Raw genomic sequence first — 12,417 nt, 5'->3', positions numbered from 1 at the left:
TTTTGCTTCGTCTTTAACTGGTAATTATTCTGATTTGATCAATGTGTAACTTGGCAAATATATTTATCATTCTGTGTGTGTACGTTATCGTAACACGCCTCACCCAATCTGCCACGTAACATATTGCATAATGTGCCACTTTATCCCCAATGCTATGCTCATGATTCATGACACACTATGGATTCAGAAGCTCCACAAGATGGAATGATTTATCCTGTTTATTAATATACAGAAGCCTCACACAAACTGATTCCATTGTTTTTGTTTCAAAATCTAACATTTCACCACGAGATCGCCATAGGTGTTTGCACTGGAGACAGATGCCATGACGTGCGTTGGGGCATTGTTTCCGGTGTGTGCAAATCTTGTCACCTTTTTGTCACAGAGGGCGGTGTGGTGTGTCGCCTGCCAGTGTTTGCATAAGTAGTTGGTGGGGCAGTTCGAAGTTTCGTGATTAGGGCTGAAACATCTGACGCACCTTTTCTGCCTGGCGATGATGGCCTTTTTGTCCTTGAGGTTTACTGGACAAACCGTGGGGTAGTGTATTTCCCCACAGAAAATGCACGGTCTTGTGCATTGTCGGACGATGAAGTTGTCTTGTCGTCCTGGTGGTGTATTTGATGGCTGTGTGCTTTGTTTTGAATATCTTCTGGTTTGTGGAGCTAGTTGGGATCTAGCTCCAATCGTCAGTTGAGAGGCTGTAGCAGCTGGTGGCTGTTTCACCGGTGTGGTTGTTGTCGTCTGCTGTGGTGTTTTTACCGTTTCCGATTTCCATCGGCTATACCTTTCAGCAGCGTCGACTTGATCCCTGATGAAATTCAGCAGGGCTGTGATGTCGGTGATGTCGTTTGCATCGGAACTCGACCATTCTTTCTGCAATTCTGCAGGAAGCAATTTTATTAATTTTGTGCCAAGGAGTCCTCCAAAGGTGTCTTTTTGTACCCCGAGTGTCTCCAAGGCGTTTATGTGCGACTGGACGGTGAGCTGAAGTCTTCGAAGAGACGATACGTCTGTCATAGACTTAACAGGAGCCAGGTTATCAAATTTGCATAGATGGGTTTGAATGAGGGCCTTTGGTTTGGCATAGACCCTTTTCAATTCAGCAATGGCGATGTTGTAGTTTGCTGCAGTCAGTTCCAAGTTTTCCACGCACAAGTTTGCTTCCCCTTTGAGATATTCTTTGATATAGTCGAATTTTTGGACGTCCGACATTGTGGACGAATGGATGGAGGCGTTAAAGCTCTCCCAGAATGACGTCCACTCAAGGATATCTCCTTTAAAATGTTTGATTTGCCTTTGGGGAAGGCGTGTTGATTGTGGTGCAGTGGCTGGGAGTGGCTGCGGCTGCAATTTGTGCCGTAGCTTGGTTTTGAGCTTTCAGCTGCTGAATTTGTTGCGTGTAAGCCTGTTGTTGCTGAAGGACTTGTGCTGCAAAGGCTTGCTGTTGTTGTGTGAGGAAATCATGTAGCAGCTTGCTTCTATCTTCTTCCCGTTTTCGCTCGTCTTTTCTTTGCTTGTCTTGGAACTCAGCGTCCAGTTGCCGTTTGTACTCCTCGCGTTTGTTTTTGGCTAGAGCGAGTACAGCACTCATGTCTTCTTTGACTTCTGCCACTGCGGAGTAATCTTGTTCGATTTGCTCCTCGGTGGCGTTAGTGGATTGTAAGGTCCATCTAACTTGGTCACTTGCCTTGATGAATTTCTGGTACCGTTGCTTGAGGAGCTCGGTTTCCGTTGCAAGGTCGTTATCCAGTTCTGCCGTCATGGAGAGGTTTTTGTACTGCTTGATTTTGTTCATCGTCCTAGTAAGGTGGCCTTTCAGGCCTGCGCGTGTTGCCGATGCCCCTCGTGACATTTTTATTTTGGTTGCTGGAACGAACTAAGGCAAAAAGAGAAAAGGGGAGCTTGGATTTTCCTGCTCCTATCACCGAAATTTCTTCAGTTAATGTCGGGTTTTTCCGACCTTTTCCGTTGCTTGATTCTTAGTAGTAACAGCTGGGTCCTACTTCTGGATTTCCCTTAAAGAAGTGGGCGAAAAATTGAGTTGAAAGCTGGTGGCAACACGAAAGCTAAAAGCTTTCGTGTTGCCACCAGTTGCGAGTAATGGAAGGGAGTAACGTTTCGCTGTGCTCCAAACAGTGGTTGTATTTTTTAAACTCCACTGGCTTGGGATGTTCTTCCTTCCTTCATCAGGCGACTGTGAGATGTGGCGAATAAATATGGCTCTTAGTTAGCTTTCGGTAACTTAGAGCACTGTACCGACTTTGTTGTCAGTTATACAGGTGTCACGAGATTTGGACAATGGTTTAGCACGATCTAAGATTATTGGACATTAAGCGGAGTGCAAAAAAATATGGCTCCTCCAATGGCATAAAGAATTCAAAGCTAGGTTTCAGGAGTAGCCAAGAAATCATAAATTTAAAAAAAGGGATCCATCATAGCGTTATTTCTAAGGGCTAGGTGGAATTAATTGGCTATTTTTTATGAAATAAATGAAAATTTTGGAATTTTCGGAAAGAATATAATAATTAGTGGGTCTTATGACCGACTTCAGAAAAATGTTTTAATTTTTTGAAAAGGAAAAAAGATTGCTTATTCTGAGCGCCAGATGGCGTAGGCGTTCAGTAGATCAGAAAAAGAAAAAACAAATTTTGAATTTGAGAGGGAAAGGAAAAATTGAGTGATAGGTTTGTAAATTTGAACACCAGATGGCGTTTGCGTTCAGTTAGAATGAAATTTTTGAAAGTTTTTGAAAGTTGGAGAAAGTTTGGAATTTCGAGCGCTAGATGGCGTTTGCTGCCTCGAAATTTAAATAAATAGAGATTGGAGTGGCCTATTTCTAAATATGTGAGAAAGTTTTTTCGTTTAGGGAGTGTGACTATTAAATTACTCTCCAGTTGAGAAAAAAAGAAGGAAATGGCAACAATGGATTTTGAGTTTTGTTTATTACCGAAGAACAATCACAATTCGTGTTAGAGATCGATCAGATCGTCAGGGTCAACTTCAAGGATTATGATGTCTTCTTCTTCTTGTTATATTTCTTCTCCTTCTTTCTTTTTCTCTTCTTTCTTTTTTTCTTGTTTCTTTCCTTCTATCTCGTTGATGGTGATGGGTTTGATCACGGGGGTCGGGTCGCGGTGTGGTTTGTCCAGTATGCTTTTGGGGCAGAATTTATTTCGGGTATCCGGTGGAATGTAAGGCGTTGGGTCGAGGTGTGGAAGGTTTAGTGGGTGTCCGCGTCCACCGTTGATTTTAGAGCCATACTTGAATTTATTATATTCAATATAATTTGGTGGTGGGAGGGGCTCCGGTTCTTCCTCTGGGGACAGTTCAACTAGGTCGTTATCCGGGGCTTCCGCTGTTGAAGGCCTGGGATCTCGTTCGGGTTGCCCGATTGTTGTTGATGATGCTGTCGCCCCTTCCTCTATCTTCGGCTTGTACCGGATATCTCCAGAATACTTTGGAGTGATGGCCTCCTTCAACTCCGCGAGTGGCATGTGCCGCACAATAATTGGGAGAAGAGACTCCAGGGGCGAGGTGGTTGTCGTTTGGGCATCCGGATTGGCTGCAGCGGTTGCTTCCACGTGGATCGCGAAAGAAAACACGGGAGCACTGGCTGTTGTCTTGACGGTGTGAGGTATATTCAGTAACTAACTGCCCCTTGCCCTGTACATTTTCCGGCCGGTAGGCCGAGGGACGGGGCTACACAAAATAAATTGTAACATGGTGGCCTCCTAGCGAGGGCCACCCAAATCATATGAAATAGAACATGATGGAATTCGCGTCCGTCTTCCAGCTCGTGTTGTCGGATGTTGGGAACGAGGTATATTCCCAACAGTTGCAGGGGCGATATAGTCAGGACGATATAGGGGATCGATGTCCACATCAAAATCATCTTCTCCTTGAGGAACGATGTTTTCATCGTTGATTCTGGTCTTCTTTAGTTTTTCGCCCAATCGACGAGCGGGAGGCTTGCGTGCTCTTCTGTTTACCGCGTCTTCGATTGCATTTTTCTCTGGTGTGGACGTAAGAATTGTCGTCCGTCCCTGTGTCCTCTTCCTTACTCCAACACTTGAAATTGTTCCAACTCTGGGAAATGGTTGTAAGTCAACGGGATATACAATCGGACAAAAGATCCCGTTGGGTCCGTTCTGAACGGGGGTCGCTGGCGCTTCTAAGATGATTGGAAGCGGTGCTGCTAGAGACGGTGGGTCCAATTCATCCATCGTAAGCGACACTGCCGGAGACGGCAGATTCGTCGGATCGGTTGTAACCAGTTCTATTATAAAATGCAGATTTTTTTTTATCAAATAACATTTATTGAAAATAAATTAAGTTTAGGTCTTACCAATCGGGCGATCAGTGACAAATGACGGCAGATAGAGCGATGCAGGAAAAATGTTTCTATTAAAAGGGGAAATGCCACTGTTTTTAAATCCCGATGTAATATTTTCTGGCATGAATGATGACAAATAAGGATTCCGGTTTAATTCCGCAACTTCGTGAATGCTGATTCTCTTGCCGGGATTAACATTGAGCCAGTGTTGGAAACTGTTTCTCAAAGCTGATTTAAAAGGGTTGAAGACGGTGATATCCAATGGTTGAAGTCGGTGGGAACAATGTGGAGGGAACGTAAGCATGTGAATTTCATTTTCCTTAGCAAAACAGATAACTTTGTAGTCCAGATGGCTGCTGTGGTTGTCAAGTAGAAGAAGGACGGGATTGTTGACGGAACAGTCCACAAATTTTTTTGAGTGCTGCAGTGCTGTTAAAAATGTGTCGCCATTGATCCAACCACTGGGATGGGCAAGGCCAAGACAGCCAGGTGGCCCGTGATGAGACATTGAAGAAGGAAGCTCTTACGGGGAAAGATGTAGACGAGCGGAATATGAGTTCCGGCATCAGAAATAAAGGCAACCATGGTTGTGTTAACTCCGCGCTCAGCCGAGTGAGCCGAGCTCTTTCTCAATCCAATTTTTTGGCACGGTTAGATTATTTGCGACGGCAAACTTAAAAGCTAAGCATCGAGCTTCTCTTGGAGTGAGGCCATGGCTCATCAATGAACACGTCTTCAAGTAGTTGGCAAATTCCGTCTCAAGCGCAATCGGAATGATTTGGCGAACGTGTTCCACTCGCATTACAGCTGTACCACATTCGGAGGACCACTTTCGCGAAATTTCTTCACGTATCTGCCCAAAGTGGACTTCGTAACATTGTAAAATAAACATGCTTGCCGGATCGAAATTCCTCCCGATAACACGGAGTTTACTGCGCCACGCATTTCTTCTTCTTCTGGCGGAGGTGCAAACCGCTTTCGCTTACAATTCCGAACCATCTATAGATGAAATAAACCAGATAAAGTGGCAAACGAATAAGTCAACACGAGAAGAAAATTGCGAAAAACAGCTTACCGTTTTCAAGTTGAGAGCACAGCAAAGATGTTGTCGAGTGGACTGAAGACAGGTGAGTTATGACGACAGTAGCGTATAAACTTCATTGTATACTAAGACAGCTGATCGCCACCCTCCTTTTTAACCCGAAATTACGTCACCTTTTTTGCTTGTTAACTCTTAAAAAGATGAAATGATTCATCCGCCACTCGCGGTGCGTGCTGATCATGCGCTCCCCTTCACTATGTCCCATTTTACCCCAGAGAGCTCTGTCCCATACTACCCCAAGGGTGAGGTCTTTGATAATGCCCAATTGTTAGCAAACCTCTTCAGATAAAATTTTTCTGAAAATGATGAAATGTGTGCAAATGAACTGTGTATTTAATAGATTTTTTCTCAAATTTATGCAATAAACAGCTTGACCGTAAATAAAGATTTAGTGTGAGTCAAACATGATTTTGGATACCCTCTTCAAATTCTTCTCGCCATATCTCATTAACCGATGAGAGTAATTCCACGGAAACTCATCCCCGAAGGCGTCCGTAACATTTTAACAACCTGTGTGAATTTCATAATTTTATGGTCAAGTATGAAAGCAAAAAATTGCTTGTCCCAAGTAACCCGTGTCCCACGTAGCCCCGGTCTCCCCTACTGGCTAAAGTGGGGTCTTGTGATTTTCCCACATTATGGATACGAGATCGTCAGCATCACGCAGGTCGCCTCGACGTTTTATATAACGGAAAGTTTTCACGGCTGCCTGTGTGTGCCATTATATTAAATATTTCCCTGCAAATGGCAACGGTAAAATTAAACAAAAAAACTTGAAACTACAAAGAAGGAAAAATATACTTACTTCACCGTCTTCAAATGAATGAATAAAAAAAAATCAGTGTATTTCCTGGTCTAAGAAAAACTTCTGATAAAGCGAAACCAAAAATAAAAATTTGATTTTAACAGAAAAACATGGACTGTTATTGTTTAGATGTTGCGTTGCCAAAATAGTTATCCAATAGCTGGACCTTCTCTAATGTAAATAAGCTTATTTGTAGAAACACAAAAAATGCTTTTAAATAGAAACTTACAGCCACAAAAAAAACACCAACGTAGCAACTCTAACTATCGCTATGATTTACCTAGGTATCAGCTGGAATAAGGTTAGCTGACGCGTAGAGAACATTGTTATAGCTACTATAAAGGATATACTAGGCGCCTAAAAAAACCAACCGCAGCATCCATAAAACATACTCAAAGCTATCTATTTGAAAGCTAAGCTATCTTAGTTGTAAAATAAAGAGTTCAAATATACGAAGGAGCAAGCTGATAATTTTTTAAGCTATGGTTTTAAAAGCTACAAAAAAGCAATTCAAAAGTTGAACCTACAAATGATAGCTAAAAAAATCGTAAGGGGTACTTAACACAAAGTAAACGAGATGTTTTCATCCGGCATAGTAATGTGCAACAGAACTTCTTCGGCTGGTTCTACCCGATCAGTTACATAACCTGGAGCGTAGTCGGCAATAGCGTGAAATCCCTCTCGGTCAAATGGACTATGGGAGACCGGGGCTAGTCCATACGCGGGTCAAACCGGACATTTGAGATATCTTTACTAGTTTTAATTACTAAAATCTAATATTTTTAATATAATTATAATGTAATTCCGCGTACGGGGATAAAATTTCAATCGAATATCTTAAGAATAGAACGAACCAGCAGGGGTAATTGCTTTTGATACGCGAGATTTTTAATTTTAGTTTCTGTTGTTTTTCGTCTAAGCTATTCATTTATTAAAATAAAAATCTGAAATAATTCCACAGTATTCTATTTTTATTTCTCTATTCAATGGCATTCTTAGCAGTTTTAGAACTTTCATCGTTTTCAAGTTACCGATGCTTTTCCGCAAACTCCGTCTGGGGGGTAGGACAGGACAAAAAAGGGGGTGAATCTGGACAGACCTTAGCTGAGAAATCGGTGCTTATGCGGTCTTTCCGTAACAATCAAGCTTGTTAGTTGTTACCACTTGACATTGCCGGCTAACTTCCTACGGAAGCTTCCTAGACAATCACAGCTAGATCTGTCCCTTGTTCTAGTACGTAATAAATCTGACAATTTATAAGAAGAAGCAGCACTTGGTATATGTTTTCATTCTCACCCCGTTGTTCGCGCTTGAATCGAGCTCTTGTTTTCCTCTACTTTAACCTCTTGCTATACTTTAAGGTTAGTATCCTAAACATTTTAGCCTGTTATTGCAAATATTTTTTCTGGTTTCGTTCTTAAAAGAAAGTACGTCATTACGTTCGGAAGAGTTTGCATCCGTATCCATCGGAAGAAAAGCTCCAGTGTGCCGTCACTGAAGTGATTGAAAAGCGGATGACTATTAGAGCAGCAGCGGAAAATTTTGAGTTAGCAGGAGCAACTGTTTCCGGCGTAGCTGTCCTCATTTTTGGTAGTATAATTATCTTAATTGTCGTATTGTGCTGTTTGTTGCTGCCTTGCCTGCCTTGCTGCCTTGCCTGCCTTGTTGCCTTGCCGCCTTTTTCTCTTGTTGTCCGTGCCACCTTGCTGTCCGTGTCTTCAGCCGCGGTCGTCAAGCAGTCCAGAAGTCCAGCTGTCCAGTCAGTCTAGCCAGTTCCAGCCAAGACGTCCCTGAGGAACCCGAATCCATCAGTAAAATACTCATCTTTTCTTGATCTTTAAGTTGTTGTCCGTTTGTTTCACGGCCATAACCCGCATAGTATTCCGTTCTTTATGGCCAACTTCTTAGCATGTGAGGTTTGAAGTGTTCCCTAAAAAAGATAAATTCTTAATTAGTCAATTATTTTAAATGGTATATGAGTCAACTTACCTCGGGAATATGAAAAATGGAGGAATAGAATTCCCAGTAGCTGACACGGCACAAGCCAATGTAACGAGCACTCCTCTGTCGGCAGAGACTACCGCTCCAACTTGCTTTTGTCCACGACGAGAAACGAATTTCCCACATGGAACACTGTTAAAAAAACGTACTTTTTCCGGTAATTAACCCCCCCTAAAATCGGTAGTTTTACCTAAAAACGGTGGTTTTCAATTTTTACGAAAAAAACGGTGATTTTTCACCCGAAATAAACAATGTGGGTTTTACACACCAGATAACGGGGTTGTCGCATCAGACAATGGTGTTCGCGAACTAATAAATGGTGCAGCTACCCCGAAAAGTGGCGCTGTTAATTGTTTATATGGCGCCCTAATTGTCAATAATCACCAAAACCATATTTCACTGTATGGCAACGTCAATGTGTTCAACTATAACCTACGGGAATTCTTGAAAATCAGTCGGCCATTGATAGCTACACTGTCTACATGCTTTCATTGTCCAACCTAAAGTTCAGTTTTCTATTTAAAACGTGGAAAGTAACTCTCAGTAACCCTAAAAATGGTAGATTCAGATCGTAAAAGTGTAATTGTAGTGCTTGAATCTAAAGGAGACGAGGATTAAGATGATAATTTTGAGATTGGTTTTTCTAATGAAAATGGAAAGTATTCAGATCTTGCTTTGATAAAAAAAAATTGATTTCCAAGAGTGAAAGAGTGCAAAATTCATTAAAGGATCGTGAATTAGTCTTTAAAAGACAAAGTGACATTAAAGAAGGTGTATGGGTTGTTGTGAGCGAGGATTCGCCAGTTAAGTCTGGTTCAATAATTAAATGCACTTTCAAAACCTCAGCCAAAAGGTCTCTCCATGCTGCTACAATAGGTATTTACAATCGAAAATTGATAAAATTATGAAGCTAAGTAAATACAGTGCAGATTACTTGTTAATTATTATAGATGCTGCAGTTATGGATCCTTCTTCTATGCCTCTTGTTTCAAATGGTAAGGATGTTTTTTGAAAATTAGTTAACATTAACATTTAATCAAAATTTTATCACTTCCCAGATGAATTTATAAAAGAATTGGTAGTTGAAAATGTGTCTACTCCTGTTACTATATATGGTATATATGTTTTAAAATAGAGTTAATGATAAAACTTTCTTTCAGCTAATGTAAATTTCTTAGATCACTCGTCACAAAATGTCTCCACTTATGACATTTCACATGGTACTTAAATTCATGAAATTGGTTGATGATGTAATTATGTCTTATAATTTTTGTTAATTTTTTCAGATAATTTTTTTGTTCTTCCACAAGAATTGATTGCTGAAAATGCTACTTCTCATTCCTTGCGAGGTATATCTGTTTTATGAAAACAAGTTTTTGATGTCAACATAATTTCATTTGTCTTAAAAGATGCCTCTGAAGGAAACTGTGTGTTAGACAATTCAGAAACAAGTACTGATATCGACGACAGCAGCTGTGATGACCATGCCCAAAATATTAGAAGCGTTGCGAAAAACCTAAAGAAAAGAAAATTGTTTTTGCAATCGCGGAATCCACCCTCAAAGACAACGTGTCTGACAACTGCTGTACTGAAAGAAAGACGAGAACCAACTTCAGTGCCACTGCCAGCCAATTTCAACTTACCCAATCGATTTAGGCTAGACATTCAGCAGAAGTTGGATGATTCAAGTTCTGTTTTCATGGCTAAAGACCAGTCAGCTTTCCTTCGTGAAGTGGCAAATGCTATTCAGCTCTACAGTTACAAGCCCTCAGAGTTCGAGCTAGCCAACATCGTGTCCGAAATATTGCTTAAATATCCACATGCATCTTCTCTTCCAACTGCTGAGGCCAAACACGTGAGTTTATAATTGAATTTTTTAATTCTACATCTATATATTTTTTATGTTATGCAGAAGGATCTGATTTATAAATTAAAGAGAATCATGGAGAGAAGGCGGGCTGAGTTACCAATTGAACTATCAGCTGAACAGAAAACCAAGTTGAGAAATGATAATCATTCCGATCCTACAAAATGCTCTCAAGTGGCAATTGGTAAACACTCTACATTTTTTTTAATCTATCACTTTAAAAATTTATTTACGATTTGGGTTTAGATGACACCGATGAGACATCTTATTGGAAAAATGTTGCAAAGATGTTTGAGATTTTTGAAAAAGGAACGGTCCCTTATAGCGACACAGTGGACGCCCTCTTAAAACTTACTTTTTCCATCAGAAGAGCACTTATTATGAAGTGGGTTCCAGAATCAGGACGAATGGAAAAATTTATGGACAAACACTGCCCATTTCTAAAACTTCAAACCTTCGTAAGTATTAAGTTAATTTTATGCAATTTTTAACATGCAAAATAGGCTATATAATTATTGATAACTCAAATCTTTTGGTTACAGCTTTTTCTAGAATTTGAACTCATCATGAAAAAATCGTGTGAAATTTTCCGACAAAAATGGACAGAATCCGCCAAATTAATCGTGGAAGCAGCAAAAACTACCAAGAAGAAGCAAATAGCAATTCTTTTATCTTCGCAGCGGTTCCAGAACATGTCGCCGGGTAAAAAAATTTATTAATTTATATCACAAACGTTATAATAGATAACCGTTTTATTTTTTACTTTGTCGTAGAAACGTATTCTAGAGCTGCTCTTGAATTGCTACCATTCTTGGTTCCGGGAAAAGGAAGAGGGGATAAAGCAGCTCGACATTTGGTCGATTCAAGATTGGTAAAAAAATATATACCGTTAGTAATAAAATTTCATGTGACTATCTGTTTTAATTACTAGGAATCAGCTAATTTGCAAAGTTGCATCATGGAAGAAAGACGTGGATCGCCATTCATCCTATACATTGGATCGACAATCCACCTCATTATGGAGAGTAATCCATTTATGCGATTTAATACAACTGCAGACGCCGTGATTGGATTAATGGCGACCTACTACGTCTTCCACTTCAAATACAGCGAGAAGGTTCAAAATGCATTGCTATTTCTTCAATCATACGTTTTGGCGAAAAGGACAAAGCAAGTGATACTTGCGCTTCCGTTCATTCCTTTTCCGTATTGGTGGAAAAAATGAAGACATCTTCATTTTGATTGTTATTGCATAGAGTTAATGTGCTCGCCTTAATTTGTTAACAAAGAAGACATTAATAATAAAGATCATGTTCAGTTTTAATTATACGCTTTTTATTTCAATTATTTTTGAATCCTGTTAAACAAACGGGGCTTATGGTTTCAATTTTACCGAAAAATCTATCTTTATTTAGGTTTTATTTTAACCAGTTTTCGGGGGACTATTTCCCGATTTTAGAGAGCCTAACCTAAAATTTTTTTCCGGGGAAATTTCCACCTAATTGGCAGAGTGCCACTTAGGTGCAAATTTCACCGAAAATAGGGGCTTTTTTTTAACAGTGAATGACAGTTGTCAAACCGGTCTCATTCTGTTGCGGACTGGCCGCACGTATAGTCCCAGGGTCGAGCGGTAGAGGCACACCGGTGAGCTCACCTGTCTCCCAAGCCAGGGAGGGCAGTTGGGTCGAGCCGCGTGATCCCGTCGGACCGAAAGTATAAGAGGGATCCCTGCCTTCCAAATGGCTACCCCTCGCGTCAAGCTCCTTGTCATTTCTATTGTGTTTGTCGTCCCCTTTCTGATTAAACTCTTCAATAAAGGTTGTATTAGGGTGGTCCGTTTTGCAACTATATTTTTTTTTTCGCAGCGGGCTTTTAATATGTTATGATAGATGATTAAAATAGTCATTTCCCAAAATATTATTGACTAAAAAAATGTTCTTCATCCCGCACAAGGTCTCAAAAGTTTGAATAATTTTTTTCTTTTTTCTCTACATGCGTTTTTTTGCCCGCAACTTGTTTTTTTTCTAGCGGGATTTTTTCCTATGTTTGATAACTATCTAAATTATAAGTGGTTAAATAAAAATAATTTTGAGAATGTTTTACCTACCACACAACTTGTGTTTTTAACAACACCCCACGACTTGGCACCGTTGTATCAGCTACACGAAAATGAATTGTAACACTTATTGACTTCTCATAACTTTCCAACGTTTTCTAGCCAGCGTCTTCTTAATATTCACTCATCAATGTAAGTATAACTGCTTTCCTTCTTATTAATCACCGATTTATGATTTTATTTACTGGAGGTT

General features: G+C 40.3%; 1 protein-coding gene across 1 annotated transcript; it reads left to right on the top strand.

Moving 5' to 3' along the window:
- Nucleotides 1-8,900: 8,900 nt before the first annotated feature.
- Nucleotides 8,901-11,432, top strand: LOC123466370. The gene is made up of 11 exons (XM_045172492.1): nt 8,901-9,117; nt 9,171-9,236; nt 9,300-9,356; nt 9,420-9,461; nt 9,528-9,590; nt 9,651-10,096; nt 10,154-10,292; nt 10,355-10,566; nt 10,651-10,810; nt 10,882-10,979; nt 11,040-11,432. The coding sequence occupies exons 2-11, from the start codon at nt 9,203-9,205 to the stop codon at nt 11,331-11,333; spliced, it is 1,545 nt and encodes a 514-aa protein (XP_045028427.1). The 5' UTR covers nt 8,901-9,117; nt 9,171-9,202; the 3' UTR covers nt 11,334-11,432.
- The last annotated feature ends 985 nt before the right edge of the window (nt 11,433-12,417 follow it).

The sequence above is a fragment of the Daphnia magna genome, linkage group LG1 (assembly GCF_020631705.1).
Source record: "Daphnia magna isolate NIES linkage group LG1, ASM2063170v1.1, whole genome shotgun sequence".
Classification (NCBI taxonomy): domain Eukaryota; kingdom Metazoa; phylum Arthropoda; class Branchiopoda; order Diplostraca; family Daphniidae; genus Daphnia; species Daphnia magna.
The sequence above is the reverse complement of the archived record's forward strand: the minus strand, read 5'-3'. Positions and strand labels throughout refer to the sequence as shown.